Raw genomic sequence first — 18,034 nt, forward strand, 5'->3', positions numbered from 1 at the left:
CTAGAGTTCCCGCAGGGGTAATCATGCATTTACTCAGGGTTTCACGGGAGCAATCTACATTTTGTCTAGCTTTTCCCAAGTAAGAAGGAGGGGCGAATACTGTCATCTCGGCACACCACTGCTCCTCTGCAAGGCCCCATGTCAGAGCCATGGCTCAGTACCTTCAACGACTGGACGCAGGCAGCAAGGAGCTCTGCTCACACACCACCCACCTTTGTTGTTGCACGCGATCCACTTCAAGCGGTCAGCGAAAGTCACTTCTCTTCCAATAAGATAAGTGAAAACTCGAACCTAGTCCGCAAGACACAGATGGACTCAGCAGCTATGATCCTGGCTATAAGTAGTGCTAATATTATTTATGTGAGCCTTGGATATCAGGTCAAGTACTTTCCTGACTTGGGACTCTCCACTTTCATCCTATTGACCAGAAAGGATCCTGAGGCCCAGGCAGTGACAGGACTTGCCAGGGCCGTGGTGACATGGGCCAGATCCTGAGCGGAGGGTCACAGCCTGGCAGTGTTCTTCTCAATGCCACACCTGATCTCTCAGCCTGTACTCTTTCTTGCAAGAGGCCTCTGTGCCTAGGGTCAGTGTAATTTTGGAACACCAGTCTGAGACATACTATTTGAATAAGATAACGGGTCTAATGGGTCAGAACATTTGAACTCAGGGCAGGCACAGTTTGTTTGTTTGTTTGTTTGTTTTTGTACCAATTGTTATCCCATGCAGGCAGTACGAGAACATTCCCCTTGGCCCCTTCCTCTGCTCCCCCTGACTTCCACCAGAAGAGTAACCTTGCGGTCCGGCCAGTTGTACTTCTCAAACACTGGCTCATAGTCCTCCACAGCCCCATCAGTGATCAGCATGATGGCCTGGTTGCAGAGGCTTCCTTGCCGGGCCTCTTGGAACTGTGTAGGGAAAGGACAGGCACTGGGACTGCAGGCCATCTCCTGCCCTCCCCACACCTCCACCTTGTCTCCCAACCCTTCACTCTCCCCCAGCTTCACCATGTGTAGGTACCTTCTTTAGGATCTGGAAGGCTTCAATCAAGGCTTGGTTCACGACCCCCACACCCTTGACCATCAGCTCATCTACCAGCTGTTTGAAATGCTGTCATGGGTAAGAAATTAGAGGAGAATCAGTGGATCGACAGCCAGGAAACCTTCATCTTTGGTCTTAATTTCAAAGGCTGTTTAGACCTGTTTCCCCAAAACATGATTGCAGAATCCATCTCTTCATGACCCAGCTAATTTCATAGCTGGACCCCTACCACAGATGTTTCTCAAATGCCCCCAAGATAAACTGAAGGAGTGTAAATGGCTGGGTACAAACACATTCCTGCTACTGGAAGGAAATTCCAAGTGTGAGCCCATCCAGAGTAGGAAGACAGTCCAGGAAGAACTGCTGGGAGCCACTGCCCAGGTTCCCAGGTCCCCAGCACCTTCAGCACCCAGCCCAATGTAACCCAATAATGAACATTTCACAGGAGAAACCACGGAGGCCACCAGGGGCTCCAGGGTCCCACCCGAGGCTGGGATTCAAGAAGCAATCAAACTCAAATTCTCCAGCCACAGGAAGAAGGATCTGTCACGTGAAAGCTTTTCCTTGGAAAAAAGTTGCCTCAATCTGATGGGTTTGAACTTCTCTTCCTTTTGGGGAATCTCCTTATGACTGATATAGTGGAAAGTCCCACAGAAGAGGCAAAGAGGAGAACTGAGTCTTGGATAACCCACAGAGAGAAAAAGCCGACCGGAATAAGTGAGATTTCCCTTGGGTGGGAGGTCTCTCTTGGCTCACTATTTGCTCCGATAGGCAGGCAGCATATTTATGAAGCAATTTCTTGGGTGTATTTACATGGGTAACTTCTTTGCCCTCTTTTCAAGTGCCATGGAAATAAGGGGACCATCAGGCAGTCTGTACATGTCGCTTTCCACCATCCTAATCAGAGCAGGGATTTGGAAGCCTCAGGCACTCACCTGATGGGGGACACTCACCTCACGATTGTCTCGATCTGCCTGGACGAGGATCCCTTTAAAACAAGGCTCGATGTAATGGATGTAGTCACTGTACTGCAAGTGCAAAGGACAGAGGGGACAGGAGAACAGTTTGGGTCCATTTGGAAGGTCAGGGCCTAGTGAAAAAACTCAGGCAGCTCACAGGTTACGTAGGCACCTGTGTAATATTATCTCGGGATACCCTATGCTTCTGGCAGTTCTTCTGAGCAGAGAGAAGGCAGTACAGAGAACAGTGGGGTCTTAACTCCAAAAGTTCTCCCTCAAAAACTGGTCTTGGGCCATTTTCTCGGTAGCTGGCTGAGTGATGTCCATCTCCTAGAACACACAGAGAACCTGAAGGTACTGAAAGAAACCCTTGGGTCTTCACCCTAAGACTACACAAAGTGCCTTCCATGAGAATCCCAGAGCCTTCCATGTGCCGACCCCTCCCCTGGGCCTGGGTCTGGGGATTAGGAACTGTGTTCTTTCACCCTTTTCTTTATACTTATGATGAAGGTCTTCTAACTTTCAACAGGAAACAGGAAGGGAAAAAGATGAATTATTGCTGCCCTCTTTTTCTTACTCACTCCACATCCTCATAGTTAAAATTCAAATATTCAAGATGTCTTTAATCTATTTCTGTTTAAATAAGAGAAGGAGGGGCGCCTGGGTGGCTCAGTTTGTTGAGCAGCCAACTCTTGATTTCAGCTCCAGTCATGGTCTCAGGGTCCAAGCCCACATCAGGTTCCCTCAGCAGGGAGTCTGCTTCTCTCTCTCTCTCTCAAATAAATAAATAAAATCTTAAAAAAATAAATAAGAGAGGGAGAGAAAGGGGGACGGTGGTGACATGGTCGTAGGAGTGCATGCAAGTTCAAGGACAAATGTTGGGGTGTTCTGGGGGAACACTGGGAGCAAAGCTTCCTCTACCTCACCTCCCCAGATGGCAGGAGAATGGTTGGGAAGGAGGTGGGGCAGGCCATGTGGTAGGAGCAGGAGCACACTCGCACTCTGCCTGAGGGGGTCGGACCTGATCCTGTGGCTTTCCTGGCCCTGCTGCAGGTCATGACCAGGGATGGAAAGGTGGTGGAGATTGGGAGGGTGGGGTCCAGGAAATGATGCAGGCCTCAGGGGAGCAGGGGAGCAGTTCAGGGATGAGGGGGGCCCTTCTCACACCCTGGGATGAACATTTTGAAATTAGATCATTTTGCTTTGGTATTCCTTTACTAGATACATAGATGTCACAGAGGACAAGCATTTTCAGCAATGTGGCAAGTTGGTGGGAGAGTTTTAGATCAGGTGACCTTCAAAATGATGCTTCCAAGGTGGCAGTCAACTCTGCCTCCTTAGAGACTGAGCTGGCCTGCTCTTTCATTGCATTCCTGACTCTTATGTTCCCACTTCTTTCTACTTTTTCCCTTTCTTTCATTACTTTTCTAGAGCAGAAAGAGTTATCCTCAGGAAGAGTTGTGGTGAAAGCAGGAGCAGGGTTTGCTGGTCCCTTTCCAGGCCCCCAAAACCTATGCTCCCCTTCTCCTGAAACATCTGGATTTGGGTGGGATGAAAGAAGTGGAAGGTCTGGAAATGTAAAAATCCAGAGCCCAAGGCTCACTCATCCAAAGCATAACAGAGAGGCTGTTCCAGAGATGGGTACCAATCAAGGGCACATGGGTTAGAGTAAGTTAGATATTTGCTCAGGGCCAGTGTCTCTTAATTATTATTCTCAGATTCATCTGAGAAATTGGTGGAATCTACAGAATTAGAAAAAAATGGATGTGCATGTTTTACACATAATTTCAGAAACTCTGTGGACCTCTTGAAGGCCATCCTTGGCCTGACCTTAGCTTAGAATACCCAGCTTCAGAGGAGAGAATCATCATACAATATGAAGCAGCAAGTGATTGTAGATATAGGTCATTCTAGTGCAGGCAGAGGAAAGGTTTTATCCTAGGGGAGCTATTCCAGAGCAGGAAGGCACATTTACCGCGATGATGTTAACAAAGTCATTCTCCCCCAGTGTGTCCAGGATGGTAGAGATGGTGTGCTTGGCAATAGTCATGCGCAGCCCCTTCATGCTGCCGCTCGTATCCACCACAATCACTATGTCCTTGGGAGAAGTGGCAGCTTGTATGTACCTTTAGCAGAAAACAAGCACAGTCCAATGATGGGAAAACTAAAGCCAGGGCAGCCACCCGATTGAGTCTCTAATTATTTCTATTTAGAGTCTGGCTCAAGTGTGCCCACATTTCAGGTTTGTGATCCATCAATGCCAGGTTTTATCAGGCCCCATACCCACTCAGCGTAGTTCTAAAGCCATTTAGAACTGCACAGCTGGGAATGTGCACATCTAAAGGGCCTGTCAGGTGGGAGAAAGGTTAAGTCCTGGTGGTAACCCTTATCCTCTTTGTTTTGGACCAGCCGGTGTCCTAGAGGGGCAGGCAGCAAGGGGGGGGGGGGACAGCTGGATTGCAGTCTCAGATTCTGTTACAAATTTATCAGAGGAGGAGTGTGGAGGGAGAGGCAAGTCTGGCAGAGGGTTGAGTTCAGTTAGAGACAGCTCAATGTCCTGTGTGGAGGTTTGGGGTAGGAAAGACAAATGTGAAGAGTCCTGGAGCAAAGGCAGCTGCAGAGACAAGGAGGAATGCAGCTGGCAAGTCTTCCTGCTCTTGTGTTGGATTTAGGTTCTATATCCTGAGGCCCTTGGCTAGTGGTAAGGGCCAGGCAGGGACCAGATGAGAACTAGGTGGAACACAAGGGTTGTAAGAGGGATGCCATCATAAGAGACCTCTCCCCTGGAGCTCTTACCAGCCACGATTTCTGCAGTCGAAGGTAATGACTCCATTCTCATCAGGTGTCCATTTGATACCTGTGGAAATAAAGCCTGGTTTTTGTACCAGCTCAATAAAGCTGCTTCAGAGAAATGATTGGGTGATGTTGTCCAGTTTGACCATCCCCAAGGCAGGACTGGCAGTGGGACCACTAGGTTACACCCTGTAAATTGAGGCAGCAGTCAAGGAGGAAGGCCAGCTTATGGAGGGACACCTACCACCTACACTGCCCAGACCCAGAGTTGGGGTTACTGTTCCAGGAAGGACAACCAAATGTGATGCCTGAGTCTCCTGTGACTGAACCTCACATCAAATTGTAGAAGGGGAAGCTTGAAGGAGGTATGACTTTAGCATCCACTACCATCAGCAAAGCATGGACAGAGTGCAATTCTTGCAGGTGCTCTGATCTCTAGCCCACCTACTCAGCTTAATTAAGTTCAAAGGGAGAAGTGATTTGGTTATAAACAGTAAGCTCCTTGAGGTCAGGGATTCCCATTACCGAGCACAGTGTCTGACACAGCACCTAGCAGAGTTGATGCTCAATACATGTTTATTACAGGAATGAAAAATGAATGAATGTGTATGAAAGGTCTTGCCTTGAGCACTAGCAGAGTGCCAGGATAGATTTTTGTCTTATTTATCTTTTCAGAAACTTGGATAAAGGCACACAAAGCACAGATATTACTGACATGATCCACAACATAATCTCTGTTTGAAAGACTTTAACACTTGTGAATAGAGGGTTCAAGATAAGGAGATGAAAAATAAATGGTGAAATTGTAGTAGGTTATGTATGGGCTAAAAAAAAAAAAAAAAAAGTAGTAGCAGTATCATGAGTGTCTGGCTGGGAGCCCCCAGAGATTGTCCTGTTGCACAGTAGTTAGACTTCAGATGAGATGTACTCGTTGAGGCATTGCTGGTCTCTCAAAGGCAGGAGATGTTTTCAGGGATCATGACCCCCAAATCAGACAAATGAAAGCAGAGTTCTAAGAATGAGGGACAGAGGCCAAGGCCGCCAGGAGACCTGGAAGGAAGAAATGGGACCAGAGCATGGTGGGAGCTTAAGTAACAATGACTGTGATGCAGACCTGTAGGCAGCTGGAGATGTGGGGTCTTGCAGAGGCCACATTCCTACAGCAGCATGATTGTGGGCAATCTGATCCTTAGAACAATAATGAGGAGGGGAATTGAGTCTGAAGTTTTTGGCTCTGAACCCAAACGTTAGAAGAGTATTTTAGTGGTCTTGTTAGGGGTATCTTCAACTCCAAGAAGAGACAGAAATGGTCCTCTGGAGGGGAAGCTTGTCTCTTGAAGTGGCATGGACTCACAAGCAAAGATTATTAAATACATGAGAAACAAGCAGTGTGAGTGAGAGGCAGCAGAAGTAAGAACCATCAGATGTAGCCTTTCAGGGATTACATGTGTTTGAATCACAAATACAAGGTATAGGATAGCTGTGTCAGAGAAATCACCAGGAAGAATATGTAACAAGAAGTGGTTAGGAACAAAGAGACAGCCTTCAGAATATGGAACATTCAGAAATGAAAAAAAAAAAATTAAGTTGAAAAAATACCTAATGGATTATTCATAGATAAAAAGAAAATGCATGCATTTGAAGCATTCATCCAGAGGCTAGAGTCAGAAAGGCTAATATGTGTCTGGCTGGTGTTGTAGAAAGAGAAAAAGGAGAGCACAAGGAAGGACAATGGCCACAAAGCTGGTGTCAGCATATTCTAGGACTGACAAACAGTCCCAATCCATAGACCTAGTAAGCACAGTGTATCCCAGGCAGGATAAATAAGATATCCGCATGTGGACACACAGTAGTGAAACTGCACAACTCCGAAGGCAAATAAATAAATAAATAAATAAATACCTTGAAAACAGCCAGAAAAGCTAGAATACTTACAAAGGAACAGCAGTTAAACTGATAGCAGATCTTTGCAACATCACTGGAAGTCAGAAGACAATGGAAACACAGTTTTAAGGTGTTGAGAGAAAATAGTTGCTAATTTAGAAATGCATTCCCAGCAAAAACAATCATTAAAGAATACATCAGTGTTGATGGAGAGCAACAGTGTTGTTTGCTGACATCTGTTTGGGAGTTTCTAGTTCCTCTGTGCTGTTATTTATTGCAAACCATTTCTCAGGGGGGTGTCATTAAATGCAGGCTTAGTCACTCATCTCAAAAAAAAAAAAAAAAAGACTTTGCCTTTTTCTTTTTAAATAAGATAACAACAGGAAATGATTGGTATAACTCATAAAAATTTTTTAAAATGAGGACTTTAAAAGCCAAACAAAACAATAAAATGAGGATAAAACAAAACGTTTGCAGATTAACAAAGCTGGAGCAGTTTACCACCCAGAGACCTACTGGAAGGGAACATTTGGAGGATTTACTTCAAGTGGGAAAAGGATCTTGGAAAGACAGCTTGAGATGCATGAAGGTGGGCAAATAAAATAGTAAACAAAGGTTAATTCAAAATAGGCAATATTTGTCTCAAGTAACAGTAATAGTATTTAACTTGTGGGAATAAAAAAAGGGAAATGTTTGATGACAATGGAATGGAAATCAAGGTGATAGGAGAGGTAAGCGCAAGAGTCCCAAAGCCCTTTTGTGACTGGAAGGAGAGTAGAGATATTATTTAATTTTAACATCTTGTATTAGTATGCCTGATGAAATTGCAGGGGTAATTACTAAAAATAAAACCAGAAGGAATATTTCCAAACTGGTAGAAAAATAGAGAAGTAATGAGGAAAGGGGTTATTTATCAAACATTTAATCACTGAAAAAGACAAACAAGGGTAAAGAAACAGAAATAGAAGAACAAGTAAAAATTTTAGAAATCATACAATGGCATGTTTAACTATATCAATACAATAAATGTAAATGTGTTTAACTTGCCAGCCAGTAAAAGAGATTGTCAGTTTGGATAAAAACTGAAAAGCTATGCACTATTTTCAAGGGATAGGTCTAAAACAAAACAATGTGGAAGGATGGAAGTAAAAGAAGGCAATAAATATACATCACTCAAATACTAACCAAAAACTAGTATCACTCTGTGGGTATCAGACAAAACATACTTACAACAGAAAGTGCCATGGAGCTAGTGCAGGTCAATCAGCACAGATAGAGAAATCAGCAAATATACAGGAAATTTAAACAATACAATTAACAAACTTGATCTAACAACATACACAGAATTTTTCATCCAACAATTGGAGCACACAAATTCTTTTCAAGCACACATGGAATATTTATAAAACTTGATGACATACTTGACGCATCTCAACTAATTTCACATAATCAGTACCACACATGCCAGGTTCTCTGACTGCAAATAAACTGAATTAGAAATTTATAATGAAAAGATAAATATAATTGGATATATTTGGAAATTTTAAAACACACTTTTAAACAACTAAAAGATCAAAGAAATCACAGGGAAACTAAAAAATGTTTAGAAGCAAATGGTAATTTAAACAACTACCATGACACCAAAAACTCAGGCAATGACTTTGGTATATCAAATCAATAAAGTGGAAAGAGACCCATAGAATGGGAGAAAATATTTGCAAACTATTTATCTGATAAGAGGTTAATATCCATCAAACATAAAGAACTACAGCTCAAGAACCACAAAAGCAAGCTGTCCAATTCAAAAATAGGCAAAGGAGTAGGCGAGGAGCAAGATGGTGGAGGAGTAGGAGACCTAAGTTTCATCTGGTCCCAGGAATTCAGATAGATAGTTAACAAACCATTATGAACACCTACAAACTTAATAGGAAATCAAAGAGAAAGATAGCAGCAATTCAATGAACATAAAAGCGGCCACTTTCTGGAAGGTAGGATGTGCGCAGAAGTGAATCCCAGGCGATGTAAGGAAAGAGAGACTGCTGGGGGAGGGGCCAGTTCCTGGCAAGCGGTAGAGCTACAGAGCACAAAATCGGAACTTTTGGAAGTCTGCTCCACTCAGGGATGTTGATCCAGAGGCTAAGTGGGGGGTGGAGCCCTCATGGGGACAGTGTGGCCTCAGGATCCACAGGGTCACAGAAAGACCAGGGGTGCCTGAGTATGGCAGAGCTATGAGGTATCAGAGTGGGGAAGCCCAGGGCAGAGATAGAGCTGAGCAGAGGGTTCTCAGCTCGGGGTTACCTTAAACCATGATCAGAGGCACAGTCGGGCCACACAGCTCTTTGGGCAGGGACCCGACGAGCAGCAGATCTGGGGAGACTCACCTTCCTCCACCAGCAGGAGCAGTGTGGGAGTGCATGGCAGGAATCAACTGGGTTTGGAGACTCCAAACGGGGCTGTGCACCAGAGACAGAAATGCTTGGTCACCGACTGGGTGAGCTGAAGGTGTGGCCGGAGATCAGGGAGACAGGCAAGATTGACTGCTTTTCTCTGAGGGCTCACTGAAGAGCGGAACCCCTGAAACTCTCAATTCCTCTGGGGCTGGAGATTAGGGGTCGCCATTTTCATTCTCGTGCTCTAAAGCTGTATGGAAAGCATTCAGGGAAGGAAAGCTCCCGAGAGTGAACCCAAGCAGATTACTTAGCCTGGACCCTGACAAGGGTGTTGTAATTTCGCCTCGGGCAAAGACATTTGAGAATCACTGCAACAGGCCCCTCCCTCAGAAGATCAGCAAGAATGTCCAGCCAAGACCAAGTTCACTGATCAATGAGAACCGTGGAGCTGCAGAGCCAGAGGCTTGTAGCACATAGACTAAATGGCTTTTTCCCCATGACTCTTTAGTCTTCCAGTTAAATTTTTTAAATTTTCATTAATTATGGGGTGCCTGGGTGGCTCAGTTGTTAAGTGGCTGACTTCAGCTTGGATCATGATCCTGAGGTCCTGGGATTGAGCCCCTCGTTGGGCCCCCTGCTCAGCAGGGAGCCTGCTTCTCCCTCTCCTACTCCCCCTGCTTGTGTTCCCTCTCTCTCTCTGTGTCAAATAAATACATAAAATCTTTAAAAATAAAATAAATTTTCATTATTTTTTCCTATTTTTTCTTAATTTTTCTTCTCTCCTATTTTAACCAAATCTTATCTTTTCAATACCTTTTTAAAAATCTTTTTTTAATTTTCATTTTTATAGCCATATTCTATTCCTTCTTTGTATTTAACCTTATTTTTTATATACATATAAGTTTTTCTTTCTTCAAAATTTTGGGATACAGTTTCTTCTAACAAACCAAAATATACCCTAAATCTAGTGAATGGTTTTGTTCTAGTCTCCAGCTTGGTCACATTCTCTACTTTAAAAAAAAAAAAAAAAATTCTTTCTTTTTTCAACCAAATTCTTACCAATTCCTTTTAAAAAATCTTTTTAAATTTTCATCTTCACAGTCATATTCCATCCCTTCATTGTATTTATCCTTATTTTTGTATATATTTTGTGTATATATATATAAGTTTTTCTTTCTTTAAAAATCTGGGAGGCATATTCTTCTAACAGATGAAAATACAACCAAAATCAAGTGTGTAGCTCTGTTCTATTCACCAGCCTAATCATATGTTGTTTTTTTCCCCTCCCCCCCACCCCTGTTTTGGGTCTCTTCTGATTTGTTTAGTGGATATTTTTTCTGAGGTTATGGTTACCCTTTCAGCATTTTTTCTCTCATTCACCTATTCTTCTCTGGACAAGATGACAAGGTGGAAAAACTCACCTCAAAGAAAAAAAAAACAAGAGGCAGTACTGATAGAATTAGACATCAGAACTAGTGTTCAGAATGACTATTATAAAGATGCTAGCTGGGCTTGAAAAAAAGCATAGAAGATACCAGAGAATCCCTTTCTGGAGAAATAAATGAACTAAAATCTAACCAAGTTGAACTTTAAAAAAAAAAAAAAACTATTAATGTGGTGCAATAAGAAATGGAGGCTCTTACTGCTAGGATAAATGAGGCCAGAAGAGAGAATAAGTGATATAAAAGACCAAATGACGAGAATAAAGAAGCTGAGAAAAAGAGAGATAAACAACTACTGGGCCATGAGGGGAGAATTTGAGAGATAAGTGATACTATAAACCAAAACTATATTAGAATAATTGGGATCCCAGAAGAAAAAGAAAGAAAGGGGAAGAAGGTATATTGCAGCAAATTATAGCAGAGAACTTCCCTAATTTGGGGAAGAAAACAGGCATCAAAATCTAGGAAGGCAAAGAGAACTTCCCTCAAAATCAACAAACATAGGTCCACACCCCATCATCTAATAGTAAAACTTACAAGTCTCAGAGATAAACAGAAAATTCTGAAAGCAGCTCAGGACAAGAGGTCTGTAACCTACAATGGTAGAAATATTAGATTGGCAGCAGATCAATCCACAGAGACCTGGAGGGCCAGAAAAGACTAGCCTTATATATTCAGAGTACTAAATGAGAAAAAATATGCAGCCAAGAATACTATATCCAGCTTGGCCCTCACTGAAAATAGAAGGAGAAATAAAAAGCTTCCAGGACAAACAAAAAATTAAGTATTTGCAAACACCAAACCAGCCCTACAGGGAATATTGAAAGGGGTCCTCTAAGCAAAGAGAGAGCCTAAAAGTAACATAGACCAGAAAGGAACAGAGACAATATACAGTAACAGTCACCTTACAGGCAATACAATGGCACTAAACTCTTATTTTTAAATAGTTACCCTGAATGTAAATGGGCTAAATGCCCCAATCAAAAGACACAGGGTATCAGAGAGGATAAAAAACCAAAACCCATCGATATGCTGTCTACAAGAAACTCATTTTAGAACCAAAAACACCTCCAGATTTAAAGTGAGGGGGTGGAAAAAATTTACCATGCTAATGGACATCAAAAGAAAGCTGGGATGACAATCCTTATATCAGACAACTAGATTTTAAGCCAAAGACTATAATAAGAGATGAGGAAGGACACTATATCATACTTAAAGGGTCTGTCCAATAAGAAGATCTAACAATTTTAAATATCTATGCCCCTAACATGGGAGCGCCAACTATATAAACCAATTAATTAAAAAAAATCAAAGAAAAACATTGACAATAATACAATAATAGAGGGGACTTTAACAGCCCCTCACTGAAATGGACAGATTGTCTAAGCATAAGATCAACAAGGAAATAAAGGTTTTAAATGACACACTGGACCAGATGGACATCACAGATATATTCAGAACATTCCATCCCAAAGCAAAAGAATACAAATTCTTCTCTAATGCAATGGAGCATTCTCCAGAATAGATCACATTCTGGGTCACAAATCAGGTCTCAACTGGTACCAAAAGATTGATATCATTCCCTGAATATTTTCAGACCATAATACTTTGAAACTAGAATGCAACCACAAGAGGAAAGTTGGAAAGAACTCAAATATATAGAGACTAAAGACCATCTTTGGGTCAATCAGGAAATTAAAGAAAAACTTTAAAAAATCATGGAAACAAATGAAAATGAAAGCACAACTGTTCAAAATCTTTGGGATGCACCAAAGGCAGTCCTGAGAGGAAAGTATATAGCACAACATGCCTTTCTCAAGAAATAAGACAGGTCTCAAATACACAACCTAACCCTACACCAAAAGGAGATGGAGAAAGAACAGCAAATAAAGCCTAAATCCAGCAGAAGATGAGAAATAATAAAGATCAGAGCAGAAATCAATGAAATAGAAACCCAAAGAACAGTAGAACAAATCAACAAAACTAGGAGCTTGTTCTTTGAAAGAATTAATAAGATTGATACTCCTCTGGCCAGACTTACCAAAAGGAAAAGAGAAAGAACAAAATTAATACAATCATGAATGAAAGAGGAGAGATTACAACCAACACCAAAGAAATATAATTGTAAGAACATATTATGAGCAATTATACATGAGCAAATTTGACAGTCTGGAAGAAATGGATTCCTGGAGATGTATAATCTACCAAAATTGATCCAGGAAGAAATAGAAAACCTGAAACAGACCCATAACCAGTAAAGAGATTGAAGCAGTCATCAAAAATCTCCCAAAAAACAAGAGCCCAGGGCCAGAAAGCTTCCCAAACATTTAAAGAATAATTAGTACCTATTCTTCTGAAACTGTTCCAAAAAACAGAAATGGAAGGAAAACTTATAAACTCATTTTATGAGGCCAGCATTACCTTGATCCCAAAACCAGACAAAGACCCCATCAAAAAGGAGGATTACAGACCAATATCCCTGATGAACATGGATGCAAAAATTCCACCAATAGAATCCAACAGTACATTAAAAGGATTATTCACCATGACCAAGTGGGATTTATTCCTGGGCTACAAGTTTGGTTCAACATCTGCAAATCAATCGATGTGATATAACCCATTAATAAAAGAAAGAACAAGAACCATATGATACTCTCAATAGATGCTGAAAAAGCATTTGACAAAGTACAGCATCCTTTCTTGATCAAAACTCTTCACAGGGTAGGGATAGAGGGTACATACCTCAATATCATAAGAGCCATCTATGAAAAACCCATAGCTAATATAATTCTCAATGGGGAAAACCTGAGAGCTTTTCTCCTAAGGTCAGCAACATGGCAGGACTGTCCATTATCACCACTGCTATTCAACATAGTACTAGAAGTTCTAGCCTCAGTAATCAGACAACAAAAAGAAATAAAAGGCATCTGAATTGGCAAAGAAGAATTCAAACTCTTACTCTTTGCTGATGATATGATACTTTATGTGGAAAACCCAAAAGACTCTACTCCAAAACTGCTAGAACTCATACAGGAATTCAGAAAATTGTCAGGATATAAAATCAATGCACAGAAATCGGTTGTATTTCTATACACCAACAACACCAACAAGACAGAAGAAAGAGAAATTAAAGAGTCAATCCCATTTACAATTGCACCCCAAACCGTAAGATACCTGGGAATAAATCTACCCAAAGAGACAAGGAATCTATACTTACTCATGAAAGAAATTGAAGAAGATACAAAGACATGGAAAAACGTTCCATGCCCTTGGATTGGAAGAACAAATATTGTGAAAATGTCTATGCTACCTAGAGCAATGTAAACATTTAAAGCAATCTCTATCAAAATACCATCAACTTTTTTCAAAGAAATGAAACAAATAATCCTAAAATTTATATGGAATTAGAAAAGACAACAAATAGCCAGAGGAAGGTTGAAAAAGAAAACCAAAGTTGGCAGCATCACAATTTCATACTTCAAGCTCTATTACAAAGCTGTAATCATCAAGACAGTATAGTACTGGCAGAAAAACAGACATGTAGACCAATGGAACAGAATAGAGAGCCCAGAAATGGACCCTCAACTCTATTGTCAACTAATCTTCTTCAGAGCAGGAGAGAATGTCCAATGGAAAAAAGACAGTCTCTTCAACAAATGGTGTTGGGAGCATAAAATAGCCATATGCACAAGAATGAAACTGGACCATTTCCTTACACCACACACAAAAATAGACTCAAAATGGTTGAAAGACCTCAATGTGAGACAGGAATCCATCAAAATCCTTGAAGACAGCACAGGCAGCAACCTTTTTGACCTTAGCCGCAGCAACTTTTTCCTAGAAACATCACCAAAGGCAAAGGAAGCAAGGCCAAAAATGAACTATTGGGACTTCATCAAGATCAAAAGCTTTTGCACAGCAAAGGAAATAGTGAACAAAACCAAAAGACAACCAATATAATGGGAGAAAATATTCGCAAATGACATATCAGTTAAAGGGCTAGTATCCAAAATCTATAAAGAACTTATCAAACTCAACACCAAAGAACAAAAAGTCCAAACAAGAAATGGGCAAAGGACCTGAACAGACATTTCTGCAAAGAAACATCTGAATGGCCAACAGACACATGAAAAAGTGTTCCACATTACTCGGCATCAGGGAAATACAAATCAAAACCACAGTGAGTTACGACCTCACATCAGTCAGAATGGCTAAAATTAATCAGTCAGGAAACGACAGGTATTGGCGAGGATGTGGAGAAAGGGGAACCCTCCTACAATACTTTTTTGCCTAGGTCTCCTTAGGCAAGGCAACAAAAGCAAAAATTAAACTAAAAAAAAAAAAATTGCAGTAAAGGAATCTGTCAACAAAGTAAAAGGCAACCTACTGAATGGAAGAAAATATTTGCAAATGATACATACAAGAACTAGTTGATACTAAAAATATATTTTAAAAAGTCATACAACTCACAACAAAAAAGCAAACAACTTGATTAAAAATGGACAGAGGGGGCACCTGGGTGGCTCAGTGGGTTGGACCTCTGCCTTCAGCTCAGCTCATGGTCTCAGGGACCTGGGATCGAGCCCCATGTCAGGCTCTCTGCTCAGTGGGGAGCCTGCTTCCCCATCCCTCTCTCTCTACCTGCCTCTCTGCCTACTTGTGATCTCTGTCTGTCAAATAAATAAATAAAATCTTTTAAAAAAATGTGCATAGAATTCGGATAGACCTTTTTCTAAAGAAGATGTGGAGATGGTCATCCAACATATGAAAAGATGCTCAGTGTCACTCATCATCAGGGAAATGAAAATCAAGCCATGGTGAGATACCACCTCACACCTGTCAGAATGGCTATTATCAAAAAGACAAGAAATAACAAGTGCTGCCAAGAATGAGGAAAAAAGGAGCCCTTGTGCACTCTTGATGGAAACGTAAATTGTGCAGGCCTTACCAAAAACAGTATGGAGGATACTGAAAAAATTAAATAAAACTGCCACACAATCCAGCAATTCCACTTCTGGATATTTGTTTCAGGAAAATAAAATCACTCATATGAAAAGATAAATGCAGCCCTATGTTTCCTGCAGTACTAACATACTAGCAAAACATGGAAGCGACATAAGTGTTCATTGAAAAGTGAATGGAAAAAGAAGATGTGAGATATCTGTATCTATATCTGTATCTATATCTATATCTATACACACACAGTAGAATGTGTTGTTGCTCAGCCATAAAAAACAACAACAACAACAACAACAACAACGAAATCTTGCCATTTACAATAACATGGATGGAGCTAGAAAGTATTAGGCTAAGTGAATAAGTCAGACAAAAACAAAAACCATATGTGTGGAATCTAATAAGTAAATGAGCAGACAAAACAAAACCGAAACAGACTCAAAGATTCAGAGAACAAACTGGTGGTTGACAGAGGTGAGGGGTTGGGAAATGGGCAAAGGAGGTGAAGAGGATTAAGAGATAAACACTTCGTTATAACATCAATAAGTCACAGGGATGTAATGTACAACATAGGGTATATAGTCAATAACACTGTAATAATTGTTCAGTCACAGAGGTTAATGAGCTCTTGAGGTGAACATTTTGTAATGTATAAAAAAATTGAAGCACTATGTTATATGCCTGAAACTAATATAATAGGTATATCAATTATCATTCCAATTTAAAATTTAGGGTAATAAATTTTATGTTATATGTATTTTACTATAATTTTAAAAATTTAGAAACCATTCCTAATGAGAGACAGCAAAAGTGGAGCTTCTAGGTCTAGAGTCTCATTAAAAACGTTTACTTTAGGGGCACCTAGGTGGCTCAGTGGGTTAAAGCCTCTGCCTTCGACTCAGGTCATGATCCTAGGGTCCTGGGATCGAGCCCCACATTGGGCTCTCTGCTCAGCAGGGAGCCTGCCTCCCCCCACCCCCACATCTGCCTCTCTGCCTACTTATGATCTCTATCAAATAAATAAATAAAAATCTTTTAAAAAGCACAAAAACTTTTACTTTAGTAACAAATAAAGGCTAAAAGTTAAAGCTAAGTGTACAATTTAATAAGTTGGAAAGAAGAACAGCAGATAGATCCAAGGAAAGGGAGAAGAGGAGCTAAGGGGGCGCCTGGGTGGCTCAGTGGGTTAAGCCTCTGCCTTTGGCTCAGGTCATGGTCTCAGGGTGCTGGGATCAAGCCCCACATCGGGCTCTCTGCTCAGCATGGATTTCTCCTCCCCACTCTTTCCACCTGCTTCCCCCTCTCCGCCTGCTTCTCTGCCCACTTAAGATCTCTCTCTCTCTCTCACTCTCTCTGTCAAATAAATAAATTAAGTAATTAATCTTTAAAAAGAAAAAAGAAGAAGAAGAAGAGCTAAGGTCAGAACTGAAATAGGTGACATGGAGAACAAAGAAGCCATAGAGAGTAGTCCATGAAGACAAAAGATGATTCCTGAGACAGACTAACAAAACAGAAAACCCAGTGGTGCAATGATTAAAAAAAAAAATGAGTAATACTATGAATAAGAACAGGAAATAATTATAGATACAGCAGAGAGTAAAAAGATAATAGAATAATAGCTTCCTGAAAATAGTTTTGAAAACTCAGACAAGATAGATGGAATCTTAGAAAAGGTATATTACCAAATTAAGAAGGAATAGAAAGCTTTATTAGGCCCATAAGCATAAATTCCTTGAAGTGGTAATTTAAAATCTTCCCATAAAGAAAACATCAGGTTTATATTTTTTTAAAAAGGATTTTATTTATTTATTTGACAGAACGAGACACAGTGACAGAGGACACAAGCAAAACAAGGGGAGTAAGGGTGGGGGAAGCAGGCTTCCCACTGAGCAGGGAGCCCAAGTGGAATTTGATCCCAGAACCCTAGGATCATGACCTGAGCCAAAGGCAGACACTTAACTAACTGAACCACCCAGACACCCCAAGCCTATATGGTTTTATAGATGAATCCTTACAAGCTTTCAAGGAAAACATCACTCTAACTTATTTAAAGACTTCCAAAAACCAGAAAAAAGGGAATATTTCCCAGTTTATTCTATGAAGCTAGTATAATTTTGAAAACCAGGCAAAGACAGTACTAGAAAAAGAAATTACAAGACCATTTTACTCAAAAAGTCCTGAACACGATGTTAGTAAACTAGGGGCACCTGGGTGGCTCAGTGGGTTAAGCCTCTGCCTTCAGCTCAGATAATGAACTCAGGGTCCTGGAATCGAGCCTCGCATCAGGGGGTTCTCTGCTCAACAGGGAGCCTCCTCCTCTCTCTGTGCCTGCCTCTCTGCCTACTTGTGATCTCTGTCTGTCAAATAAATAAATAAAATCTTTAAAAAAAATACTAGTAAACTAAATCCAATAACGCATAAAAGACTAACTTGCTAGGGGCGCCTGGGTGGCTCAGTGGTTTGGGCTGCTGCCTTCGGCTCGGGTCATGATCTCAGGGTCCTGGGATCGAGCCCCGCATCGGGCTCTCTGCTCCGCAGGAAGCCTGCTTCCCTCTCTCTCTCGCTCTCT

At 41.2% G+C, this 18,034-nt stretch overlaps 1 protein-coding gene across 1 annotated transcript in view; it reads right to left on the minus strand.

The window, feature by feature from the left end:
- The window catches only part of CACNA2D4 (calcium voltage-gated channel auxiliary subunit alpha2delta 4), a 113,052-nt gene that overhangs the window by 78,121 nt on the left and 16,897 nt on the right, over positions 1-18,034 (minus strand). The window contains exons 7-12 of the mRNA XM_059404551.1: positions 4,797-4,857; positions 3,976-4,126; positions 1,995-2,069; positions 1,021-1,110; positions 795-908; positions 213-291 (exon numbers count right to left, since the gene is read on the minus strand). Of these exons, the coding sequence (XP_059260534.1) occupies positions 213-291; positions 795-908; positions 1,021-1,110; positions 1,995-2,069; positions 3,976-4,126; positions 4,797-4,857 (570 nt within the window). The remainder of the gene's footprint in view (positions 1-212; positions 292-794; positions 909-1,020; positions 1,111-1,994; positions 2,070-3,975; positions 4,127-4,796; positions 4,858-18,034) is intronic.

Source organism: Mustela nigripes, chromosome 6 (genome assembly GCF_022355385.1).
Source record: "Mustela nigripes isolate SB6536 chromosome 6, MUSNIG.SB6536, whole genome shotgun sequence".
NCBI classification, from domain to species: Eukaryota; Metazoa; Chordata; class Mammalia; order Carnivora; family Mustelidae; genus Mustela; species Mustela nigripes.